Below are 27,752 nucleotides of genomic sequence, written 5' to 3'. Positions count from 1 at the left end.
AGAAAGAGGGGGATGGAGTGCTGGCCTCTCCCACCCTGTGATCCCTGGTTCATCCTGCCATGGCAGAGGAGGAAGGGACGAGGGGAGCTGGCTGGGCTGAGGGTGAGGGGTGTTGGCTGGAGGAAGTACCTGGAAGGCGTCCCGCTGGCGCTGTTGCTGGTGGGCCCCCAGGACGAGGAGACTGAGCAGAAACATGATGGAATTAAGCAGGAGCAGCAGGGTGTAGCCCCAGAGCGGGAGGTGCAGGGCAGAGTCCCCAAAGACCAGCACGCAGTCCAGAGTGATGGCTGAGGCCACCAGGACACCAAGTGCCCAAGCCACGGTGGCTCCAGGCCGGCACCCACCCAGGAAGCCGAGGTAGGGCCTCAGGGCTGGTCGCAGCTGCCCAGGCTCAGCGGCTGAGGCCTGCTCTGTGCCCACAGGGCTGACTGGGCCCAGGTAACTGGATGGAGGGGACTTTTGGAAGCGTAGCACAATGATGCCGCTGGCCATGAAGGTGTAGACCAGCAGTGTGCCGACGGACACAAATTGGACCAATGCCCTGAGATCTAGCAGCAGTGCCGGAAAGCCATGAGGATCCCAAACACCAGGATGCCCACCACGGACACCTGCATCCCGGGGCGCACGTGGGCAAACACCTGGAAGAAGAGCCCATCGGCGGCCGTGGCATAGACCATGCGTGGCAGGAAAATGAGGATTCTGAGCAGGAGAGTGGTCATGGCTGTGGCAGAGCGTGGGAGACTGGTCAGCATGGTGGACAGGCCCACCTGGGGCCGCTAGTGGGGGCCAGGTCATGGTTTGCCCCTTGGGAACACAGACATGAGGTTATCTGGGCCCTCAGCATGAGCCTGAGTGTATGTGGGATGCTGGATTGTTCCCCCTCACCACCCAGGAATGGGACATCCCAGTTTAGGTGACAGACCCACTGGAGAATCTGATGATGGCTGAGTCCTCTGCCAGGAAAGGATCTGGAAACACGTGGCCAGAGCTGACATTCTATGTACAATTGTGCGCTGTGAGTAGGTCCCTCCCAACCAGCCTGGGTGGGGAGTCTAATCATTAGCCCCTTCCTGGGCCCAGGATGCAACTGGGAACACAGGATCAGATGGAGATGTTCCCTGGGAGGTTTAGGGCAGGGGACCACCACCCTGTCCCCTCCCACCTTACCTGCGGTAAGGGGGAAGGGCCCCTTACCGGAGATCGCACCAGCTGTCACGATGAAGCCCGCCCAACTATAGCCCCGCTGGTAAAAGGCATCAGAGAGCGCTGAGTCTGGGTCCAGGCTGTGCCAGGGCACCATGAGGGTGGACACAGTGGAAGTGAGAATGTAGGTGCCAGCCGCCAGGCCAAGAGAGATGACAATGGCCATAGGCATGGCTCGCTGTGGGTTCTGGGCCACCTCGCTGGAGCCAACAATGACATCAAAGCCCACGAAGGTATAGAAGCAGGTGGCGGCACCAGCCATGATGCCAGAGAAGCCAAAGGGCACAAAGCCGCCCTCCTCAGTGCTCCAGTTGTGCGGGCGGGCCAGGACACAACCCAGGATGATGGTGAAGAGGATGACGACCAGGCTGATGGCAGAGAAGGTACGGTTGAGCCAGGAAGAAACACGGGCTCCACAGAGGATGAATGTGGAGGCCAAAAGTATGATGCCAGCAGCCAAGAAGTCTGGGTACTGGGCCAGGAAGGGCACCTGCCAGATGCCCACATGGCCATCAGTGAAGCTGCGGATTTGGTGGCTGAAGATGGCATCCAGGTAGCTGCTCCAGGTGCGAGCCATGGCGGCGCTACCAATGAGGCACCGGAGGAGCACATTCCAGCCAATGAGGAAGGCCCACAGCTCACCCATGGACACGTAGGTGAACAGGTAAGCAGAGCCCCTGCCAGGCGGACGTGCCCCAAACTCCGCATAGCAAAAGGATGCCAGCAAGGAGGCCACAGCAGCCATGCTGAAGGACACAAGCACTGCAGGGCCAGCCATCTCCTTGGCCACGGTGCCCATGAGCACATAGAGGCCAAAGCCCATCACGCCACTCACACCCAGCAGGGTCAGGTGCAGCGTGGTCAGGTGGCGCTGCAGCGACATCTCCCTGGTGGACTCCTCCAGTGTCTTCAGCAGGTTCAGCTTCTGGCAGAAGCGCGCCAGGTTGGCGGTGCTGGGCAGCCCCCGGGCCATGGTGGGCAGCTGAGAGGAGCACCAAAACAGCTACCGGCACCTACAAGGGCGAGAGGGAGTGACAGGTGCCCAGCTGGGTCCTGACCAGCCTTCAGTCCTTTCTTTGACCCTGCCCTGGGGACCCAAGCCAGAAACCACTGGCCAGCTGAGGGGCTGGGTGAGGCAGGGGTCAGAGCCCATGAGCAGGGTGGGCAGGAGGTCACAGGAAGCATGGAGATTCCTTTGGCCTGCCTCCCAGTCAAGCGAGGGAGCCTGGTGGAGCAGGACCTGAGTGTGTTTGAGAGAGGCCCTGGAATGGGGAAGGGACAGCCCCAGTGATCCCAGCTAGGAACCTCTCCAGTGATCTGGGATCCCAGAACAGGGTGGAAACCCAAGGCCTCCTGGGAGCTGGGCCGGGCCTCCAGGAGCCGGAAGAGGAGTGTTCTCGCAGAGGTGGCCACCTGGCCTCAGACAGCAGCGTTCACGACCCTCCTTCCTGCCCCACCAGACTAGTGTATCATGGCACTCTGCCAGGAGTGGGAGGTGCCCTGGGCCCCGCGCCTGAAGTCAAGGCCCCACAGCACTACAGGCCACCACCACACCACTGACACATCTACTTCTGCTGTGCCCCTGTCCCCAGTACCTGAGCCCTCAACTCCTCTCTGGCCTCAGTCTGTCCCCACAGGTGTTGCTGCCACTCACCTTCTGTCGCCATTGCTCCTACTGCTCTGTGCCCACCACCACCCCTGGGGACATATCCAGAACTGAGCACCACCTCCAGGTCCCACAGGCTCTCAGCACACCCTACCCACACCTCACAGAGTCAAGACCAGAGCTCCCCAGGTTCAAGGGAGGCCCTATTACTGTGTTTGGTTCAAGGATGAGGAAGCCCAGGCCATCAGGAAAGTGAGTAGCCCAGATCGCTGGGGTGGCTTTGCTAGGCTGGTGGAAGTTAAGGTCCCTGTCTGGGGGTAGGGTATGGAGCCCACCTACTTTCCACTGCTGCAGACACTCTCCTTGACCCCTCATCCCAACACATGTACTCCACCAGCTGGGCACCATCCAGACCCCTCAATACTGGGATGTGTGGGGGCTGCGGGAGTCAGGCGAGGCTCTGATAAGAGGAGGGTATGAATCTGGCTGAGAGGCCCTGGGCAGTCCCTGACATCACAGCACAATGGGATAGCAGTAAGCCACCCTCATCTGCTGACAAGGGAGTGCCCAGCTTTGGGGAGTGTTCTGTGAGTTGGCAGAACTCATGCTGGCTGTTCTGAGCTTCTAGATACACACAATGTCCTGAAAGGAGGCAAGCAGACTCCTGGGGATGACCTCCAGCCCTCCAGGCTGGGGCATCACAGTGCCCCTCAGACACCAATGGCAGCTGCTCCTAGCCCAGGAGCACCTGTAAAGCCTGGGGACCCTAATGGCAGCTCCCCACTTGTGGATATCTGTGAGAGGTGTCATGGACTGAGCATCTACTCCATGCCAGTCCCATCACGAGGAGACATGTCATGTATCTCATCATGTGACCATCACAAACCCCCATTGGGCTTATTTATTCTTGGGGCTGAGGGGTCTTTGTCCTCCCGCTCTTCCCTCTTCTTTGAAAGTGGAAAGGTTGGTGTCACAAGATGTTAACTTCTTTACAGCAAAATGATGACAATCCATCCAAGAAAAGCAAAGCCAAAACAGATATCCTCTTCCCCCAGAACTCTCTCCATATTGTCAGGTTTATATGTGGTTTTGGAATAGGATTTTATGGGCACCTTCAGGCTGTCTGACTCAGTGGGCTGGTGACAGGTTGGGGACTTCCAGACAAGATGGTGCCACTTAGAACACTTTGCCTTAGCAGACTCCTTTGCCTTTTCTGATATTTGGCTGATGTTGTCTTGAGGAACTTCTCAGATGAGCTCCCACTTCCTGCAGGGGTGACATCTCCCATACCTTGCTCCTGTGGGGCCTAAACATAACTGAGCAAATGTTCCTTGTTCTGAAATGCCTTCACAAAAGTCCATAAAAATGCATTTCCAACCAAGAGGCTTGAGCAACTTTGTAACAGGAGCTCCCCCAAGGCCTTACCAATGACAACCTGAGAGCTGGTGTGCAGGGTTTCAGAGCACTGACTTCTTATCTACCCAGAGAAGGGCTCTCACCACACCCCTTCACAGGCATCAACACCCAATGGGTATTCATGGCCAAGCATAGTTGATACAGTAAGCTGTAAACTTCCAGGGATATGGCTGGGCCAAGTGCTGGACCCCACTGAGCAAGACAGTTACACAGAGCAACACCAGGAAGATGCAGTGAAGATAAAGCACCAAAAAATATAAGAAGAAAAAGAGAGACCATTTCCCATCTCATCCTACAAAGCTAGGATCACCCTGACGCCAAACCCAAAAAAGACATCACAAGAAAAGAAAACTACAGACCAATATCTTTTGTGAGTATAGATACAGAATTGCTCAACTGAATACCAGCAAATCGAATCCAGCAACATATAAAAATCACCAAGCGAGATTTATCTCAGGAATGCAAGATGGATTTAACATATGAAAATCAATCAATGTATGACGCCATATTAATAAAGGACAAAAACCACATGATCATCTCAAAAGACACAGAAAAAAACAGTCAACAAACCTGGAACAGAAGGGACCTCCCCCAAACTGATAAAGACCATCTATGATGAACCCTTGGCTACTACACTCAGCGGTAAGAGACTGAAAGCTTTCCCTTGATCAGGAACAACATCAGGATGTCCTCTCTCACCACTTGTACTCAACATTTTACTAGAGGCTCGGGCCATGGCAATTAGGTGAGAACATGAAATAAAAGGAATCCAGGTTGGAAAGGAAGAAGTAAAACTATCTCTAGCCTCAGATGACATGAGCTTATGTAGAGAAAATCCTAAGGAATCTGCACAAAAAATATTAGAACTAATAAACAAGTTCAGCAAAGGTGCAGGATACAAGATCAACATACAAAAATCAATTGTATTTCTATACACTAGCAATGAACAGTCCAGAAATGAAATTAAGAAATCAAATCTGTCTACATAGCATCAAAAAGAATAAATTTATGTATAAACATACTTATAATAAATTTAACAAAAGAAATGCAAGACTTGTGCACTGAAATCTACTAAACATCATTGAAAAAAGTAACAGAAGACCTAAATAAGTGGAAAGACATCCCACGTTCATGGACTGGAAAACGTAATGTTGTCAAGATGGCAATACTCCCCAAATTGGTCTGCAGATTCAGTGCAATCCCTATCAAAATCCCAACTGCCTATTTTGCAAAAATTATCAAGCAGATCCTAAAATTCATATGGAGATGCAAGGGGCCCAGAATATCTGAAACAATCTTTACAAAGAACAGAGTTGGAGGACTTATATTTTCTGATTTCTAAACTGACTACAAAGTCACAGTAATCAAGACAGTGTTTTACTGACATAAAGATGGACATACGGATCAATGGAACAGAATTGAGAGTCCAAAAATATGGACAATTAAATTTTAATAATTTATGGCCAATTTAAATTTATTGCCAATCACTTTTTTAAAAATAGACTTTATTTTTTAGAGGAGTTTTAGGTTCACAACAAAATTAAGCAAATGGTGGAGTTCCTATAAACCCCCAGCCCCTACACATGCATAGCTCCCCCGATGATCAACATCCCCTACTGGATTGGTACATTTGTTATAATTGGTGAACCTACATTGACACGTCATTATCACCTAAAGTCCATAGTCTACATTAGGGCTCACTCTTGGTGTAGTACATTCCATGGGTTATGACAAATGTATAGCGACATGTATACACTGTTACAGTGTGCCCTAAAATTCCTCTATGCCTCACATATTCACCCATCCCTCGCCACTAAACCGTGACAATAACTGCTCTTTTTACTCTCCCCACAGTTTTGCCTTTCCAGAATGTCATATAATTGGAATCACACAGTATGTAGCCTTTTGAGATTGGCCTTTTTCACTTAATCATATGCATTTAAGGTTGTCTTATGTCTTTTCATGGCTTGATAGATCCTTTCTTTTTAGTGATGAGTAATATTTCTTGTATGCATGGACCACAGGTTATTTATTCATTCACCTACTGAAGGACATCTTGGTTGCTTCCAAGTTTTGGCAATTATGAATGAAGCTGCTGTAAACATCCATGTGCAGGTTTTTGTGTGGACATAAGTTTTCAACTCATTTGGGTAAATACCAAACAGCATGGTTGCTGATTCATAGGGTAAAATTATGTTTAGTTTTGTAAGAAACTGCCAAACTGTCTTTTGCCATATTGCATTCCCACCAGCAACGAAGGCACATTCCTGCTATTCTACGTCCTCAGCAACATTTGGTGCTGTCAGTGTATTGGATTTTAGCCATTCTAACAGATGTGTAGTGACATCTCGTTGTTTTAATTTGCAATTCCCTAATGACGTAGGATGTGGAGCCTCTTTTCATAGGCTTATTTGCCAACTCTATATCTTCTTTGATGACGTGTCCATTCAGATCTTTTGCCCATTTTTAATTAGATTATTGATTTCTTAATGTTGATTTTTAAGAGTTCTTTGTATATTTTGGGTAACAATCCTTTATCAGATATACTTTTACAAATATTTTCTCTATGCTTTGTTTTCTCCTTCACTTGATGGCCAATTGTTTTTTGACAAGAGTGCCAAAACAATTCAATGGGGGAAAGAATAGTCCTTTCAACACACTGTGCTGCAGTAACTGGATATCCACATGCAAATGAATGAAGTCAGACTCCTACCTCACACCACATACAAAAATTAACTCAAAATGGATCAAAGAGCTAAATCTAGAAGCTGAAACTATACAGGCATACCTTGGGGATATTGTAGGTTCAGTTCCAGACAACTGCAATGAAATGAATATCACAAAGAAGTAAGTCACATGAATTTTTTGCTTTCCCAGTGCATATAAAAGTTATGTTTAGGGGCCGGCCTGGTGGCGTAGTGGTTAAGTTTACATATTCTGCTGTGGTGGTCCAGGGTTGGCCAGTTCAGATACCGGATGTGGACCTACTCACCGCTCATCCAGCCATGCTGAGGCAGTGTCCCACATAGAAGGGCTACAACTGTACAATTATGATATACAACTACTGGGGCTTTGGGGAGAAAAATGAAAAAGAGGAAGATTGGCAACAGGTGTTAGTGCAGGGCCAATCTTCCTCAAAAAAATAAAGAAGTTATGTTTACACTGGCATTGATGCACAATAGCATTATGTCTAAAAAATACTGTACATACATAAATTTAAAAATATTTATTGCTAAAATATGCTAACCATCATCTGAGGCTTCAGTGAGTTGCAATCTTTTTGCTGGGGGAGAGTCTTACCTCAGTGTTCATGGCTGCTGACTGATCAGGGTGGTGGTTGCTGAAGGCTGGGTTGAGTGTGACAATTTCTTAAAATAAGCCAACAGTGAAGTTTGCACATTGATTGACTCTTCCTTTCACAAACAATTTCTCTGTAGCGTTCAATACTGTTTGATAGCATTTTACCAATAGTATAACTTCTTTCAAAGTTGGAGTCACTCCTCTCAAAACCTATCACTGCTTTATCAACTAAGTTTATGTAATATTCTAAATCCTTAGTTGTCCTTTCAGCAGTCTTCACAGCATCTTCACCAGGAGTAGATTCCATCTCAAGAAAACACTTTCTTCTCCCATCCTTAAGAAGCAACTCCTCATCCATTAAAATTTTATCATGAGATTGCAGGAATTCATTCACATCTTCAGGCAACACTCCTAATTCTAGTTCTCTTGCTATTTCCAGCACATCTGCAGTGACTTCCTCCACTGAAGTCTTGAACCCCTCAAAGTCATCCATGAGAGATGAATCAACACTTTGAAACTCCTGTTAATGTTGATATTTTGGTCTCTCCCCATGAATTACAAATGGTCTTAAGGACAACTAGAATGGTGAATCTTTTCCAGAAGGTTTTCCATTTACTTTGCCCAGGTCCATCAGAGGAATCCCTATCTATGGCAGCCACAGCCTTTCAAAATGTATTTCTTAAATATTAACACTTGGAAGTCAAAATTACTCCTCGATACATGATCAAAAAGTGTGCCCAGATCCTGCAGAATCAATGTTGTGTTACCAGGCATGAAAACAACATCAATCTTGTTGTATATCTCCGTTAGAGCTCTTGGGCAACCAGGTACATTGTCAATGGCCATAATATTTTGAAAGGAATCTTTTTTTCTGAGAAGTAGGTCTCATCAGTGGGCTTAAAATACAGACTAAACCATGTTGTACACAGATGTGCTGTCATCCAGGCTTTGTTCTTCCGTTTATAGAGCCCAGGCAGAGTAGATTTAGCAATATTGTAAAGGGCCCTAGAATTTTCAGAATGTTAAATGAGCATTGGCTTCAACTTCAAGTCACCAGCTGCATTAGCCCCTAACAAGAGAGCCAGCCTGCCTTTTGAAGTTTTGAAACCAGGCATTGACTTCTCCTCCCTAGCTATGAAAGTCCCAGACAGGATTTCCTTCCAATAAAAGGCTGTTTAATCTACATTAAAAACCCATTGTTTAGAGTAGCCACCTTCACTAATGATCTTATCTAGATCTTCTGGATAAGTTGCTGCAGCTTCTACATCAGCACTTGCTGCTTCACCTTCACTTTTATGTTATGAAGACAGTTTCTTTCCTTAAACCTCATGAACCAACTTCTGCTAGCTTCAACCTTTTCTTCTGCAGCTTCCTCACCTCTCTCAGCCTTCTTAGAATTGAAGAGAGTTAGGGCCTTGCTCTGGAGCAGGCTTTGGCTTAGGGGAATGTCCTGGCTGGTTTGATCTTCCATCCAGACACTAAACTTTCTCCATATCAGCAATAAGGTGTTTTGTTTTCTTATCATTCATGTGTTCACTAGAGTAGCACTTTTAATTTCCTTCCAGAACTTTTCCTTTGCATTCACAGCTTGGCTAACTGTTTTGCACAAGAGGCCTAGCTTTTGGCCCATCTAGGATTTTGACATTCCTTCCTTACTAAGCCTAATCATTTCTAGCTTTTGATTTAAAGTGAGAGTCATGCGACTCTTTCTTCACTCGAACACTTGGGCACTGTTGTAGGGCTATTAGTTGGACTATTGTTGTGTCTCAGGGACTAGGGAGGCCTGAGGAGAGGGAAAGAGATGGGGGAATGGTTCATCAGTGGAGCAGTCAGAACAACACAACATTTATCGATTAGGTTTGCTGTCTTACATGGTGCAATTCGTGGCAACCCAAAGCAATTACAATACTAACATCAAAGGTCAATGATCACAGATCACCATAACAAATTAATAATAATTAAAAAGTTGGAAACATTGTGAGAATTACTGAAATGTCACACAAAGACATGAAGCCAGAAAACGCTGTTGGAAAAATGGCACTGAAGCACTTGCTTGAAGTGGGCTGCCACAAATCTTTGGGGTTTGTGGGCAGACCGTCCAAAGGTGTGCCACTCTGATGTACAGATTCCTTTGAATTGAAGACAATCCAGACTCAGAAGACTCTGGAAGAACATTTGACCTTCCCCGAAATTGCCTAAAAGAATTTAAGATAGAAAGGCCTGTCCTACGAAGGAGCTCTTACCATAGATAATTGCCAATAATTAGCAATTTTTAAACCTGCCTTTATCCATGACTGACATTGTTAACTCTCAGGCAAATGCCCCACATTCTGAAAAAGACAATTGGATACAACAGGATGCCAAACAATGATCAAATGGATTAGACACTGGGCCAAAGGACTTCCTGTAGCTCCTTTTCCTTTGACTTTTTGGCTTACACTTATCTCCCACCAAATGGGACATATTTGCAGACAGGGGATAATTAAGGAACTAAAAGACAATTGGTTTTGCCATGGCAGCCACAAAATCTGTGACTCAACTATTTCCTAGTGCACTACTTGCCAATCTCACCAAGTTTCTGGGAGAAATCAGTGTACCCCAGGAAGTCCCTCCAGGCCCACACCGCCCTTTGAAGCATTCCAAATGGACTTTATAGACCTGCTCCCAGCTTTAGGCTATTCTCACTGTTTGGTTATCATCTGCATGGTTATTGGATGCACTGAATGCTATCTGAGTAGAAATGCAGATGCCACAACAGTGGTAAAGAAATTAATGACTGAAGTTATTCCTTGTTTTGACATTCCTTTATGGATTGAATCAGACCAAGGAACTCATTTTACAGCAGAGATAAGCAACTTGCTTGCAGAAACTCTGGGGTACTCATTAAAATTTCATACCCCATATCATCCTCAATCATCAGGGCAAGTGGAACATAAAAATCTAGACATCAAAGAGACTTTAGGAAAGGTCTATCAAGAAGCTAGACTTAGGTGGGCAGAAGCTCTTCCCTTGGCCCTTATAAAGATCTGGAATATTCCAAATAGGAGACATGGATTGACTCCTTTTGCAATAGTTTTTGGACAGCTGATGCCTACTGGCATCTCTAAACCTTCCATTCATGGATTAAGTGAATATTATTGGACCTTAAGTGAACAATTTGATGCTATGACTAGCTATAGACAAAAATTAACAGGTATACTTGAAGCATATCATCAACAGGTAAAAGAGGTGTGGCCCCACCTTCTGAGAGGCCTTGCCATCCCTTTGGACCAGGAGATTGGGTGATTTCCAAGGAGATCAGGAAAAACTACCACCCAAACAACTGGAAGTACACTCTCTGAGGTCTTTAGGAAAAGAAACACGCTGTCATCTCACTGGGAAGGACCTTATGAAGTCCTACTGACCACATACCTGCCCTCAAATTAAAGGAAAAATCTTCCTGGATCCATGCAAGCCATGCCATAATAGACTCAGAACATCACTCTCAAGACAACTAGGAGACAGTCCCCACAGGTGACCTTAAACTAAGGATTTTCAGGGCGAGTTCCCAGACCACACAAGCAGCTGACCTCATGAAGTAGAGACTTTTCCCAAGACCGTGGAGCAAGAAACCTCACTTTCACCTATTTTCCCCCTTGCTTTTAAAACTCTCTACACACACAAACACACACACACACACAATCTTTTTCCTATTAAGAAATATATATATTCTTTTAATCATTTATTAGAAAGTTGACTGGAGAACACTGGTCTTTACCTGTCCATCTTGCCCTCTCTAAGTTTCCACTATGGGCTCTTTTCCAACCTGTGTCTCGCTTTTACTAACCCTCTCTTTCTTAACAGGTCAAGCACAGACCAAACACCCCCTATGCCAGTTTACCAAACCCTGGCCATGCTAACTAATTATTCTGACTTCTGGTTATGTTGACAGCTAGAGAGCACAAAAGAACCTGAACTTGTCTGTTCCTGCTGGTGTGAACACCTGGTGAACTAAATACAGAAGATGGATGAATGACATGGTATGGTATCCACGACAAGGAAAACATCACTCTGCCTCTTCTTCTGGTGAGCTACTTTGGGCCCAGAAACCCTCCATAGAAGCTTCAGGACCGTCCTTTGTCCAGGGAAAGACAATAGGTGAAAATTGTTCCCTTTGCATTGAAAGTAAACGTGACACTGGACCTTTCCTGGGTGACATTCCAGGACAATAGTGCAATCAAACTCTGTGGTTTGATCCCACAGGTGGATCTTAAAACCTCTCAAGGAAATTGTAAGTGACTCTAACACTACTCCCTTTGGCACAAACATTTGCCAAATCACCAAATGTTCTGGATGGCTTATGAGCCACCCTTGTACAACTTGGGGTATTGCAGCTGCCCACCTGGTTAAGCTGCCCAATACCCCAGACTGTGTATGGGTGGGTCAAAACCCTAGACTCACTCTTTCAGGTGACAGGACCAGGATTTATAGCTGCCAAAATCAGAGTGCAGGCCTCCTGTATCAGCTATTCCACAATGTGTTCTTCTCTCTCAGATTGACAGGAGTCCATGGAAAATGGAGATGCTTAGGCACTAACAGTACCAGTGGCAAAGGTCATGGAATACTCCAGATGCTGGGAACTACAGGTTCAGCTTTAACCTTGTCTGCAGACCACAGTGGTCTTTTTATTTTATGTGGCAATAAAGTATAGAAAGGGTTCCTACCTAATTGGTCAGGACGATGTGGACCATTCTGTCACCAGATGCTCCATCCTAAATGTCAGCCACATTACACGCTTGGGTTCCTTTGTTCATAAGATTGTGCCACATAAATGTGCCAATTCAGAAATCATAGAGAATCTTCTTGTGTATCACAACTCCAAGTTCTTTTCAGCATTGAGTGTCTTATTCCCCAGCTTTGGAAATTATGGGTTGGAAAAGATGATCTTAAACCTCTCCATGGTAATAGAACAAGAGTTCAGCATCACCATGGAAACTTTGAAAATACTCCAGTCAGAGATGAACAGCCTGGCCTCTGTGGTTCTCCACAATTGACCTGCTCTAGACACATTGACTGCCCAGCAAGGAGGAGCTTGTGCAGTCATCAGTGAAAATGTAGCTTTTATGTGAACCAAACAAGGCAAGTAGTGTCTAACTTACACCTATTAAAAGAGAAGATTAACATTTTCCATCAGATGAATGAAGCTCATCCATTTTATTGGACTGACTTTATTCCCAGGATCGAGAAACTGGTTTAATGGGGTGTGAGGAGATGTGCTCTGATCCCTTCCTTTCTGCTTGTTCATCCTCACTCTAATCTGTGTCCTTTGCTATCTTTGTAGATTTCTTATCACTCAGCTACAACTTTTCTCTCTCCATAGTCACCGGCTCAGCTTTTAATATGTGAAACTTCCAGGGAAGTTTCAGGGGAGGGAACTGATGGGGTTCAGGGCAGGCCGCCCCAAGATGTGCCCCTCTGGTATGCAGACTATTTTGAAATGAAGATAGTCAAGGCTCAGAAGACTCTAGAACATTTGACCTTCCCCCAAATTCGCTAAAAGAATTTAAGATAGAAGGGCTTGTCCCAGTGATAAATAAATGAAAAACAATAGGATATATTGGAGTATATGAGGAAGACATTTGGCTTAAAACTAATTTGGCCTGACTTTGTGTTCCCAGAAGGACCTGACATGGCCTGTTAAGCATGCATTGTACATCTGCTTTAAATATTTACTATGTCCCAAAGGCAAGATGGATGCCCTTAAAGATAGGGATGTAACTTCCTCCCATATTGGCATTTCGTTAAGGATAAGCATCTCTCCCTTAACTGAGGATTAATTACTGACCTGTTGTTCTCACCTTGTGACCACTGACCTGCTGTGTTCATGGATCTGCTGTGCCAGGAAAGCAATCTCATGACTATTGTAAAAGGGATATTGCTATCATATGTGAAGTATGCTCTTTGTTCCAAGACGGTATATAACCACTCTGTACACCCAACTTCTTTGGTGACTTTCCTTCCTTAAGGAACGTCCTGGGCTAGTGCTCAGATCTGGCACATAGTAAACTCACCCCAATTTTGATTTATAGACTGACTATGGATTATTTGCATCAACACCAGAAATGAACTGTTACCATAGATAATTCTAGATGTAGTAGTCAGGAAGGCATCTAGCAAGGGCCATTTTATAAAAATATCTCTTTCAGGTCCCATTGTCTATAGATGGGACAATGCAACCATTTGTTTACCAGATATGAACTCTTTTCATCTTTTTGTAAGTTACTTTCTCCCCCTTTGTAGTCTCAGACCTCTATCTCCCTCTCCTTAGTCCAGAAGGACATATACACCTCATTTTGCCTGACTGTTTTGGAATTCTTCATGCTTAGGTGAATTCCTCCTGTACATGTATTAAACTTTGTTTGATTTTCTTTTGCCAACCTGCCTTATGTCATTTTTAACTCTTTGACCAACCATAAGAACAAGAAGAGAAAAAGTGGGAGGAATTCTCCCTCTTCCTCTATACCTTCAATTTGTAAAAAACAAAATATCTGCAAAGTGCAATAAAAGGAGGTATGCCTGTAATCCCTATTGTGACTTTGTCAAGTTAACATTTGTTAAGTAGAGCCCTGGGTGTATTGGATGGTGAGCCTCTGTTCAACAAATGACCACAAAGGACTTGGATTAGAGAAGTTTGTTACAGGTGCTGGAGAAGGTCCACAGCAGACTGACCTTGAGGGGCCACACCTGGAGGTTAAGGCAGAGAGCAGGGGAGGACCTAGGGCATATGCCTTCACTGGGGTCAACAAGCAGAGTGCTTTGGGGTTTCCAGGCTAAGTCTGGATTGGTCAATTCAAACCAAAAAGAGGGTTTGGTGAGCTTCCCAGGGATCTTATGTAGGGGACACATGAGGGAAAGGCCCTGGGATGTGGGGAGGATGCTTCTCACAAGGGCAGTTGCAGGTGTCAAACCAGGAACTTACATTTACTTGTGACTCTGCTGGTGATTATCTATGGTGTGCACTCTCAGGAGGGGCTAGTGTCACTTCAAGGCCCCTGCAGGCCACTTGGAAACACAAAATGGATGCCGAGGCAGCAATGCTGTGGAGTTTAGCTAAACTCCCAAAAAACTCTTAGAAGAAAACATACGAGTAAATTTTCATGAGCACAGATTAGGCAATGGTTTCTTTCTTTCTTTATTTTATTTTTTATTTTTATTGAGGAAAAATTGGTTTATTACATTGCATAGGTTTCAGGTGTACAGCATTATAATTCAACAGCTTTATACACTACAGTGTGCTCACCACCAAAATGTAGTTTCTATCCATCACCATATAATTGACCCTTTTTATCCATTTTGCTCTCCCTGCAATGGTTTCTTTTAATAGGCCACCAAAATTCAAGCAACCTAAGAAAAATATAGATAAATTAGACTTCATCAAAATTAAAAACTCATCTGTTTCAAAGGATACCATCAAGAAAGTGAAAAGATAATAATCCACAGAATGGGAGAAAATACTTGCAAATCATATATCTGATAAGGGGATTGTATCCAGAATATATAAAGAACACTTACAACTCAACAAGAAAAAGATAAATAGCCCAATTTAAACATGGGCAAAGGATGTGAACGGACCTTTCTCCAAAGAAGATATACAAATGTCCAAGAAGCACATGGAAACATTCTTGACATCATTAGTCACTAGGGAAATGCAAATCAACACCACAGTGCAATGCATCATCCAGGATGGCTACAGTCAAAAAGTCAGTTAAGAACAAGTGTTGAAGATGATGTGGAGTGACTGGAACCCTCTCACACTGCTGTTGCAAATGTAAGATGGTGTAGCTGTTTTGGAAAACAACTGTGCAGTTCCTTAAAATGCTAAACATGAAGTTACTGTATGAGCCAGCCATTCTGTCCCTAGGTATATACCCAGACATGAAAAATATGTGTCCACACAAAACATTGTACATGAATTTTCCTACCAGCATTACTCATAATTGCCCCAATGTAGAAGCAATCCAAATGTCCGTCAACTCATGATGGAGAAACAAAATGTGAAATATCCATAGAATGGAATGTTATTTGTCCATAAGAATGAATAAAGTGGTGATACAACATGAATGAATCTTGAGAACCTTATGCTAAGTGAAAGAAGCAAGTCACAAAAGATCACGTATTGTATGATTTCATTGATATGAGATGTCCAGAATAGGCAAATCCACAGAGACAGAGAGTAGATTAATGGCTTCCAGAGGATGGAGGGAGAGAGGAATGGGAAATGACTGCTAATGGGTACAGTGTTTCTTTTTGGGCTGATGAAAATGTTCTGAAATTAGATAGTGGTGATGGTTGCAGAATTCTGTGGATAGACTACAACCCACTGAAGTGTACATTTTCAGTCTGTGAGTATTATGGTATGTGAATAAAGGTTTTATCAAAATAAAAGATAAAGCACCAAACTGTTTCCAAGTGATGAATAAATGACAAGCAATAGGATATATTGGAGTATATGAGGAAGCCATTTGATGTAAAACTAATTTGGCCTGACCTTGTTTTTCTGAAAGGACCTCACATCGCTGTTGAGCATGTATTGTATATCTGCTTTAAGTATTTACCATGTCCCAAAGACAAGATTAATGCCCTTAAAGATAAAGTAACTTCCTCCACATCAGCATTTCCTTATGGATAAGCATCTCTCTCTAGGCTAGGGATTGATTGCTCACCTGCTGTGACCACCCACCTTGAGACCACTGACCTGCTGCATTCCCAAAATTGCTGTGCCAGTAAAGCAATTTCATGGCTACTGTAAAAAGGACATTCCAATCATATGTGATAGACACTGTTTGACCACTCGGCATACCCCCACTTCTTTGGAGTGCTCCATTCCTTTGTGAAAGGACTCTCCCAGGCTATATGGCCCTCAGATCTAGCTCATAATTAACTCACTCCAATTTTGATTTATACATTGGTTATGGATTATTTGCGTCAACACAATAAAGAACTCCAGGGGCAGGAAGGGCTGAGTGTCACAGAGAGATGAAACCTGGCAAACAGAGGAACAGAGTAAGAAGTCAGGAGGCCAGTGTTTCCCCCAAACTGGCCACTTGTGCATTACCTGATTGAAGTTGTGAAATGTGAAACAAAACAGTCACTTAAGTCTAAGGGCTTTAAAATGGAGCTTGGAAGCCGTGAAGGAAATGGGTTTTATGCACGTCCTCATTGGACAGAACATGAACTTTTGAACTGAGTAACGCTGCCAGAAACTGCAGCTCCTCACAGTGATGGACTTTTACCTCCCTCTAGCAAGCCTTAGCAATCAATTGTTTTTAGCCAAGATTAGCTTTCTGCACCAAGCCATAATTAACATTCTTTGTCATGCAAACCTCCCTTCTATGCCTTTAAAGGCCCCTGACTTTTACTCCCTAGTGGGACACTATTTGGGTTTCTACCTGAATCTGTGCTCCCAGAATTGAAATTCTTGATCCCCAGATAAAGATCTCTCTGCCTCTCATTTTGTCTCTTTATTTCTAGGTTAACAAATATGGTGTCAGAAAGCAGGACCTGAAGTGATCTCACTCTCATGGACTGTCCTCCCCTGGAACCAGGTTTGGTGCCTGCACAAGCCTCCTTGGGCTCACCATTTCCGTGTATAGCTGACTCTTCTGATTGCAGGTCCTCTCAGGTTCTGACGTCCCTGCCTTTGGTCGAGGTCAGTGCCTTTTTTTGGGATTGGGGGGTGACCATCCAGGAGATGATTGTCTCAGTCCCATGCGGCAGCAATTGTTATAGGAAGGGATTTCCTCAGAAGGGTTTTTTCTTTGACCAGTGGGTACTCTCACTAAATTGAGGGATTTCTCTACTGTCATTCTTATCTGTGTGCTTTTCTTTCACATGAGACTTTCATTTTCTAACGTTTCTGAGAGGTTTCTCTATCAGTAACTCCAGCTGGGTTTAGATTTAAGAACTATGGTCCCTTCTCTTGTAAATTTCTATCTCAATCAACCGAAATTACTAAGAATGATTTAAAATCACAATAGCCAGTAGAGAGAGCATTCTAATTAGATAAGATCATTTAAAAGGTGCACTTGAAAGCAAAGGCTTCAAAATTCTAAGATGGTTTCGTTTAAAGTTTTGTTGCAGAAAGCTAATGAAAAATTAAAGCTACACATAAAAAGGTACCTAAAAGAAAAGACTACACAACTGTTACAGAAGTCCACCAAGTTAGTTGCCTTACTGACACTCTCGTATCCACTATCGTAGGAGGGCTCCCCGATAGGCCGCTCCAGAGTTGATAAGACTCTGAGGGTTTTCCCAGTAAAAAACTGCTATGCTATTCTCTTAAACAGCACAGTGGAAAATAAATTAGAATTAATGGAGTTATTAAATATTGCCAGAAATATTTACTGTTTGCCCTGGCTGAAAACTAATGGGGTATTCAGGAGGATTTTTTAAAATTAGCTCTATGTTCAAAAATTGGCCAAATTAAAGCAGATATTCAGAGCCTGATAGGCATTTTTTTAATAGGCTTTCTTCCATAGGTGTTACCACACAAAAGTCTTTCCTCAGTGTTCCTCTTCTACAAACCTTCTGTAACTTTCTTTTTTACATTCAGAATTTGTCCCATGCCTTCTTTCTTCCCTTCTAGTATTTCGTGATAAAGTTGTCTTTCTTAACAAAACAAAAATATTTCCATTCTTTATACCTTCTTTACTGAAAATACATACCTTATTTTTCTTGAATAGAAAGATGTTTCCATTATTAATATTTAGTAGCTTTAATTACATATATTAATTAAAATTTTTAACTCTTACAGACCTTAATTTGTAGTGAAAACTAAAAAGTAAGTAATTATGAACTCTCTTTTACATTAACATTCTGTGGCTTGGCAAGGTTATAAACACTTTTCATAATTTCCAGAAACATGATACTTCATAATACAATTTTTAATAAAATACAAGACATGTTTACTAATAGACCAAAACATCTTTTAGTTTCTCTGCAATAAGAAGCCAAGAGTAGATAAATTTAGACATGTTTAGTGATAATGTTTCAGTATTTTATCTTATTTGAAAATGACCCAGATATTCAATGTGTTTTTTATCATTTAATCTCACCTAGCAAAACTTCAAAGTTTTAAGTTACCAGAGAGATTTTGGAAGTTATCTTAAATGTACATGCCATAACATAATTATTGTTAAAATGTTCACCCAACATTATCTTTTCACATCTATTTAGTTTACTCATTCCCAATAATTACTTAGATTGCCTACAGAACTCCATGAGACAGTAGGCAAAATCAGCTATCATTTTAAGTTATTATTTTTGCTAACCAGTTTGGTAATAGGAATAACATCAGCTTATTTGACCAATAAATGTAGAATAAAGACTGCATGTCTGCATCATATCCAGTGCAGATAACTCTGAGGACATGTCCATTTTAATTAAACCAGCAATGTTATATAAGCTTTCATTTACCAAAGATTAATTTTTATCATGCTAACTTGAAAGACATTTGGGTTAGTTGCCATTACATTTAGAAATGGTTTATATAAGCGCTTACCTTAAACCAATTGAATAAAGCCCTTTAGAAGGTACACCATCCAGAGTACAGATATCACACACACACACACACACACACACACACACACACACACGCATATAGACAGACACACATACAGAAAGACTCCACAGCTATTGTTTTAAAATTACTGCCATGAATCAGGTACAGTAATACAAGGTCCCCTAGTTATGAATCCAAATTTGTTTTAACCTTTTTACTAATATTTGTGGAGAAGACACAAGATGCTAGATTGTTGATGAGGGCACTCTTATGACCATTTTTCTTTCCTTTTTCTTTTTTTCTTCAGTCTTAGGAATTAGTGATGGGCTAGATAGTTCTCAGAAAGTTTGCCAGCTCTTTGAGATAAGGGAAATGGGTGGAATCTGAACTGCCTCTAGAGCTGTGTTTCCACTCTCGCAAGGATTTTTTTAAAGGACAGTTGCTCTTCATGCCCCAGAAACTGGGTTGTAAACTTAGATGACATTATAGGTTGATTTACCTGTCCAACTACATTGCAAAGGCACAGGGAAATCATTAAGGTTTTCTCCATGATGCAATTTCTGGGGCATATTTGTCTTATCATTTTCTAACATCCCAATATCTGTGAGCATTTTGAGAGGAACAGAGGAGGATTTAGGATTGGAAAAATGACCAGTGAACTTTGAATCACATTCTAGAGGCATACCTCTGGCCCTGCAGTGATTTTCAAGACAAAGAGGGTTGTTTCCAGTTCCCCAAAGAACTGGATTACAGTCTGAATGATAAAAGAGTCTGACCCACCCTTTAAGCTACATTTTTCCAATTGCTCCTTTATATCAGGGATATTTTTAACTTAAGAGGTGAATCAAAAGGTTTTTGTATTCTAAAACTTCAGGACAATGTATCACATACCTTTAAAAAGTCTGCACAAAGTGTTTAATAAAGGCATCTTTTCCAAGTGAACAATTAAACTCTAGACAAATTTACCCTGGGGGGGTGGCAGCTGGAGCTTTCATTAGCATCTATAAGATCATGAGAGGAAGCTGAGACTCCAAATTTGCTTAAGTTCTTAAAACTAGTCATTATGATAGCTTTCTAATAAATTTTTCCAATTCAGAAATTTTTCCAATTTAAGGATCCATCCTATGACCGTTGATGAGTAGGATCTTAATATCAACTCAAACCAATAAGCATTTATGGCTTAACTATGGACACAAGAGGTGTCCCCAAAAGAGAGTGCAAACAAAGCAGCCCTCACAAGATCCAGAAAGTTCACTCCCCAAAATAGTCCAAGAAAGCAAAGGCTTGCACTGCATAGATGTTAGTGCACTAACAAGCAATGAAGGTTGAGACAACAAGGGCACCCGATGGACTGGGACTCCTCATGACAAACTCCCCTGAGAGATGATACAGGTAGACAAAGAGAATACATCTCGGAACCCCAGTCTGTGCTACCGGCCACCAAGAGCACACTGGTACATGCATTCTCTGGATGGCAGAGACCAAAGAGGTCACAAAGCCAAGCTCTCAAGACATAGAACAAACAAAAGAAAAAAAAACTCATCTTATATGCACATTAATAGCTTTAACCCTATGCCATGGGTCTCTCGGAGCCAAAGTAATACCTAGGAAGGAAGTGCCTCAGGGTTGGGGATTGTGTGCTGTTTTACAGAGTACCTCATTCCACCAAAATTTTCTTGAGGTTGGCAGGGGACATGTCATCATCTAGCCCATTCTGAGGCCAACTTATCCTATCACAGAAGTCTCCCGGAGGTGGCGAGCACCATAATGGCTCTTAACTGCTCCACCTGTACCCACCAATTTTGTGGTCTTTTTTGGCTTCCAAGGGGCCCCTTAGCAATAGCTTTGACCTTATGCACATACTTAACCTACAGCAAACTTTACTTGGGGCCCGCCCAGACAATAGGCTTGTGGAGATGCCTGTGTCTTGCCCTATAGTTTTTTCCTTTTTATGACAAATGACACAAAAGACAGAGACAAGGAAAAATAGTGACCATCTGTGATAGGAAAAGGATCAATAAACCATTGAGTACTCAAACCAAATTTCTCAGAGTTCCTGAATGAGCCATCCTCTGGCCAATTTCTTCAGAGTTTAAAGAACATTGTGGCCATATGGTGTTATAAAAGAATATCATCTTTTCCTGTTTCATGGGCTTGTAGCTAAAAGTCGCCCAGTTTGGGAGAATTCAGCCTAAGGGGCTACAGATGGGGATTGAATTATTGTTTCCCATTGTTTCAGAATTTGGAGACAGCTGGTCAAAAGTATATTTATGCTGCAGCTAGAACCAGGTCGTGAAAATTTCAGGCATCCCTGAAACCAAGACCCTCACAACGAAGGCCAAACCAAGGCTTCCTTCTAACGGCCAATGTAATGCCCCTGAGGCTGATGGCAGTTTGGTAGGGCCCTGAGCCACAAAATAGAGTGTAACTGCATTTTTGCCCAACTGTAGTTTGGCCAACCTGATGGTTATTAAGCCAAGCCCTCAGGACACTAAACAAGCTTGGTAAGATTCTGCAGTTCTTTGTAAACATTTATAGCTTCTGGACCCTTTAGGTGCTAGAAGGTGGTGAGCTCAACTCTTTAAAAAAATTTGTCTATTACCTGGCTCTACAAAAGGACCCCCAAAGTGGCCACTGTAATTTTAAATTATCCCAGGTTATTTTGCCAGCTATTTATGGTTATCCCCATTTTAGGGGGCTTTTTCCAAAGTGGCCACAACAAACAAGGTAATTTCTAAAGAAAGTTTGTTACTATCACCGAGAAACTCAGTCCCCAAATAGCCTGTTCAATTCAGAAGAAGATTAACACACAGTACAATTCTACATACAACACAGACCAGAATAATAGCTACTTTTCCAGCAGGAGCTCAGAACCAGTGCCAGGAGCTACTCAAAACCAGATTGTCAGGGGCAGCTCACAACTAGTGCCCAAAATTGACCAGATCCAGAAGCAACTTCACAAGTGAAACTTTTTTCCTACCTCTAATTACCTTGGGGGGGTTCAGGCCCAAGGTTTGGGTCTCAGCCCACCAGGATTCCCCAGAATAAGCCAAACTTATATTTCCAGGAAATCAAACCAGAGAGATGAGGTAAGGGACAGTCGCTTTCTTAAAGTTACTCACCCAGAGCCAAGAAACATGTTGATCCAGAAGCTGTGTCTTCTCCCAAAGAGAAAAAAAAAAAAAACACTTGGGGTCTGAAGCACCACGGTGGGAAATGGGAATCCAATCAGTTGAGCCCCTAGACAAAATTGTCTGGGAAGACACTTAGGGTCGAGGAAAAGACCCCACACCCGACTGGGGGTTCTAGAGCCTTGGGCAGGCAGTCACAGGAACTTGTCCCTTCGTGGTTGCCAATTGTTACTGCACAAATTGGAGTTCTCTTGCCTGATGTGGATAAACAGTGAATTAATTATGGAATCAGCCTTTGGGGGAGAAATCAGCTTTATTCTGCAAGATCCATCTGCATGGAGGCAGAAGGCATGTGCCCTCAGATCTATCTCCCTGAATTAGGATTTTGGGCAAAATTTAAGAGGTTCAGGAGAATAGGGTGGCTGAGGAAATGCTCATGGTACAGGTTTTGATTGGTAGGCTTCAAGCATTTATGGTAAGGCTTTAAACATTTATGATGAGGTTCTAAACTTTTATGATAGGTCTATAAACATCTATGATGTGGTGGGGAAGGAATTTTAACACCAGATCTTCCTGAATGAGGGACCCCTCACTTCTGATAAGGGTTCAACTTCACATTCTGGTCATGTCCCCCTAGTCCTTTGGGATCCACAGAGAGGAGAATCTTTGGTTTCTTCATCATCTCAGGTCAAGATTTCTTCCTCTGCACATGCTCTGGCTACGTGACTTTGCACATTTTCTGAAAGGCAATTATTAATCACTTCTGTTGATAAGAGATGGGTTCAGTTGATCTGGTCCTGGAGGGCCCACAGTTACATAAGTTAAAATAAAACTATATACCCAGAGAGAAAGAAGCATATTGGGGCTAATGTAAAAAGTTACAACCCAACTTCTGAGGCATTGACAGCAACTGTCCTTGTCCCATAAATCTTTGTAAAACTGAAAATGCAGCTCTACAGGCAGTTCAGATTCCACCCCTTCCCTTTCACCAATCCTAAAACCTCCTGGACCTGACTCACAACCTGGTAACCTCTCCAGGAACTCTTATTTAGACCATCCCCAATTCCTAAGACTGGAGGAAAATTTTAAATCACAATTACCCTGAAACTCTTAGAAAAAACTTGCATTTTTTTCTGTCTGTCCTTTGAAGTTGTAAATTTTTCCATGTCTTTAGAATGTAAACACCCCAGGAGATAACAGCCCACAGTCACCTGAGACTAAACCTGGCTAGCTGAATCAGTAAAGCCTGAGGTGAAAGAAAAAAAGGGGGGAAATGTTTCATTTTAAATGCAGGCTGCTGGAGAAGCTCTCTCACCCCAAATCTAATTCATAGCCTCCTTATCTACAGCAAAGATAAATCTTAAAGGTCTTCTCCACAAATATTAACAACAACAACTTTTAAGCAGGTAACCTTAACTTGTTCTATCTGCTAGAGACACAATTATTTGTAAACTACTGTGTTTTGTATTGTACCTGATCCATGGCTGAAATTTTTAAAATAAAAGCTATGTGGTCTGTGTCAGTCTATATATATGTATGTACATTATACATGTGTGATATTTTTCTACCTCCAGGTGGTATTAACAAAATTAATTTCTAAAAAGAGTTCTATTTAATGAACTTAAAGCATGAGCTTGTCTAAATTATTTCTAAATATAATAGAAACTAACCCAAATGTTTTTCAAGTTAACGTGCTATAAAATAATCTCTGGTCAATAAAAGCTTGCTTAAGTTGGTTGGTTTAGGGCTGGCCCGTGGCTTAGCGGTTAAGTGCGCGCGCTCCGCTACTGGCGGCCCTGGTTCGGATCCTGGGCGCCCACCAACGCACCACTTCTCCGGCCATGCTGAGGCCGTGTCCCACATATAGCAACTAGAAGGATGTGCAGCTATGACATACAACTATCTACTGGGCCTCTGGGGAAATAAATAAAAAAAATAATTATTAAAAAAAAAAAAATTAAAAAAAAAAAAAAAAAAAAAAAGTTGGTTGGTTTAATTAAGAAAGGCATGTCTTCAGAGTTCTCAGCACTGGAGATAATGGAAACATACAAATTTTATTCTATTTGGGTTATTAATCAAATAATCTCATGGTATCACTGTTATGAAATTTGTCAGCAAGAAAAAATTAACTTAAAATTAAGGCTAACTGCTTTAATGTCTCATGAAATTTTCATGTATAATCAAAGTATGCTTGTTAAGAATTAATGAATTATACACATGTTAATGGAGTAGGAATTTTAAGTGCAATAATTATGTTTTATGGTATGTGTAGTTTAAAATAGCATACCCAAATCTTTTGGTAACTTGAAACCTTAGAGTTTTGCTAAATGAAATTAAATGATGGAAAATTCATTGAATATCTAGAAAAGATAAAACAGATCTCCAGATAAGATAAAACAGGAAAATGTTAATTACTAAACAAGAGTTTATTTACTTTGGGCTTCTTATTACAGAAAAACTAAAAGATGTTTGGATCTATTAGTAAACACATCTTGTGCCACATTAAAAACTTATGCTGAGAAAATATATGTTTCCAATAAAACAAGGTATAAGGAATGGAGATATTTTTGTTAAGAAAGTAAATTTGTCCTAAAGTAAAACTGGTTATGGGAAAGAAGAAATGACAAATTCTGAATGTAAATAGGAAGTTTGTGGAAGGGGAACCCAGAGAAAACAGTCTTGTATATGGTCAAGCTGGCAAAGATTGGAATGAATTTCACTAAGTAGATGAGTTTTACTATCAGAAATAAGCTGGTGTAAAATTAGAATTTGGTTTTCTCTGTTTTTGTTATAGGGACAAGGTTTCTTGGGCTTTTAACCTACTCTTGATAAAGAGATTATGAAAAATTTTCTTTACGGTTAACTAACTGCATAAAAGGCAGGGATGTTATGTTTTATCAAAATAATTTCCTATGCTTTATGTCAAAAGCTGAGTCATTCCTGTTACAAAGAGCTAAGGTTTTGCAGCTATGTAACCTTCTGTATTTGTCTTTGAAATCGCTTTGTCACCTTGGTTAAACAGATACTTAAATATTAAGTTTGATAGTGATCTGTGATCTTATTCAGGCAAGTATTTTAAGACTTTCTTTGATATTTTTGACAAACTTCCCCAAATCAGATTCTAAATGAAGTCTTTTTTGACCTCTAGCCAACATTGGGATTTTTCAGAGGATCCTTGAAAAATCTCAAAAGATTGGTTTTCTCTCCTTTTAAAAAGACAGGTATTAAACTAATTAGGCTTATCTGATATGTTAAATTTCATGGGAAGCATTGTCAAATAGGAATAACATTAGCCTTCTTTATGTAATGTCTTTATAAATATGTGTTATAAGAATTCCAGAAATTGTGTGAAATTCCTGGGGCTCTAAATTGTCCTGGCATAAAATGTTGTCTGTCATCAAAATTGAGGCTCACACTAAATATTAGGAAAGCCCCTTACCTGATTTTTATGTAAAGGCAGCAACAACAGAATCTATAAATGTTAGCAAATGTAGGTGAGGTCCATTCTGCCTCTGCAAAGAAAAGTCCCTCACTGCCAGACTTTTGCCATCCTGATGTCCTTACAACATGGCAACAGTCTGCTCCTGAAGCAGAGAAATTAAGGTGGGGAAACAATGGCTGTAAATTCAACAAACGGGGCTATGGAAAACCCAAGATGGCTGCTGGTTTCTTCCTGGCTCTGTGGCAAATCCCACGTTTCAGTTTTTACATTGCTTCACCCACTATAGGAAAGACTATTTCTGTCCCCAGAGGCCTCAGAACTCCTCCCTCTGGGTCCTCTGAGAACCTGCAGCTGGATTTCATTCAACTGCCACTTCCTATGGCTCATCAATATGTTCTTGTTATTGTAGGTGTTTTCTGGATGGGTTAAAGCCTTTCTCTTGCCACAAAGCTGATGCCCTCCTAATGGAAAGGCACCCATTTCACTGGGAAAATCATATGAACATTAATGAAAACTTTGTGAACTTAGGATGCTCACTGTCCCTATCACCTTCAATCATCAGGCAAAGTTGAGAAAACTAATGGAAAACTGGATTCAAGCAGAAGAAATGTTAAATTACATAGGACTGCATGAGCTGAGAAAGATGTTCCAAAGTTTTGTTTTTCCAGACTTAAAGAAATGTTTTATCGGGGCTGGTCCAGTGGCGTAGTGGTTAAGTTCACATGTCCCACTTCAGCGGCCCAGGGTTCGCCGGTTCGGATCCTGGTTGCAGACCTACTCACTACTCATCAAGCCATGCTGAGGCTGCATCCCACACAGAAGAGCTACAACTCTAAATCTATGATACACAACTATGTACTGGGGCTCTGGGGAGGAAAAAGAAAAAGAGGAAGATTGGCAACAGATGTTAGGGCAGGGCCAATCTTCCTCAAAAAAAAAAAAAAGAAATGTTTTCTCAATCTATCAACAAATGGTAAGACATATCTTTTTGAACAAAGATGAAACATTGACTTTTTCTCCCTACCTTATCCCCACAGAATTCAGAAAGTCTCAGTGAATATTCTTATTTTCACTTGTATAAATAATAAAGCCAAGTTTTTAATATAAACAAATTAGTTTTGCTGTGATTATCTTTGGAAAAAAATCAATGGTAATTGAGGAGAGAAAAATTCTGTTTTCAGCTTTGTAGCTATTAGATTCTAGTCCTGTTAATTGTCTTTGAGGTTTGTTATATACCGTGGACTGGACTCCCCTGGCTTAAGATATTGCCTTTGGTCTTGCTGATTGTTCACAGTGCCCTCTTTGGAAAACATGAACTAACTCCACGTGAGCCCATCACCAGCAGATCACTGTTTGTTGGTTCACAACCTTCTGCTGATGCCCTGTTGTCTTATGTGAGTCTGACCAGCTACTGTGAGTCTCTACTGTCTTATGCTCAAGCCCATCATCAACAGGTTAAAGACACCTTCCGGGATTCCAATTTAAAGGATCTTGCTGGTCACAGTCTAGAGCCTGGCAACTGGATATTCTGGAATCATCATCAGAGGAAGGCAGCCCTCGAGCCCTGTGGGAAAGAACCTTGGTGACTGAGGGACACGGCTTCCCAGGTCAGAGCCTTCCTGGCAATGAGGGAAATATCAATATATTGAACAGTTGCTCTGCGATGCTTTCTCCTGAAAGATCTTGATCAAAAGGGGAAACGTGGACAGAGATAACAAAATAGAGTAACATTATCAAGGCTTCTAAAATGGAGCTGGGAGGCCACTAAGGAAATGGGCCTTATGCACGCACACCACGTCTCTAGCCAGAGGGAATGTAGCTTTTGAACTGTGCTTCACAGTTGTCATCTGGACCTTCTTCCAAGAAATATGCTTACTCTCATAGATAAGAACTTTCTGCTGTAGAGATGGCCTTGCAACTGATCACATAGCCAAGAGTAACAGCTGTTTCCAGCACCAATCACAAATCTCACAAAACCACCTGTGTAACTTAGCTCTTTTTCCTTTATAAACCCCTGCCTCCCTGTCCTCCTCAGAACACATTTTGAATTTCTGCCTGAATCTGAGTCTCCTGAGTTGCAATTCTAATTGCCCAAATAAAAATCTGCTATTTGAA

The 27,752-nt window shown here is 42.4% G+C and overlaps 1 protein-coding gene and 1 long non-coding RNA gene across 3 annotated transcripts in view; one reads left to right on the top strand and one right to left on the bottom strand.

Annotated features, from left to right (window-relative positions):
• LOC101395996 (cationic amino acid transporter 4-like) overlaps window positions 1-2,227 on the bottom strand; it is a 4,436-nt gene extending 2,209 nt beyond the window's left edge. The window contains 3 exon segments of the mRNA XM_014797491.2: window positions 130-563; window positions 566-721; window positions 1,195-2,227. Of these exon segments, the coding sequence (XP_014652977.2) occupies window positions 130-563; window positions 566-721; window positions 1,195-2,176 (1,572 nt within the window). The 5' untranslated portion in view covers window positions 2,177-2,227.
• On the top strand, window positions 432-27,752 carry LOC147912423 (uncharacterized). 2 transcript variants are annotated; one of them, XR_015549930.1, is made up of 4 exons: window positions 432-1,867; window positions 11,457-11,590; window positions 17,036-17,213; window positions 26,047-27,752. It is a non-coding gene; the product is annotated as an uncharacterized LOC147912423 (long non-coding RNA). The 2 variants fall into 2 exon arrangements; XR_015549929.1 differs by lacking the exons at window positions 432-1,867; window positions 11,457-11,590 and having other exon boundaries at window positions 16,921-17,213.

This window comes from Ceratotherium simum, chromosome 35 (genome assembly GCF_057802395.1).
Source record: "Ceratotherium simum simum isolate JZ-2026a chromosome 35, ASM5780239v1, whole genome shotgun sequence".
Classification (NCBI taxonomy): domain Eukaryota; kingdom Metazoa; phylum Chordata; class Mammalia; order Perissodactyla; family Rhinocerotidae; genus Ceratotherium; species Ceratotherium simum.
The sequence above is the reverse complement of the archived record's forward strand: the minus strand, read 5'-3'. Positions and strand labels throughout refer to the sequence as shown.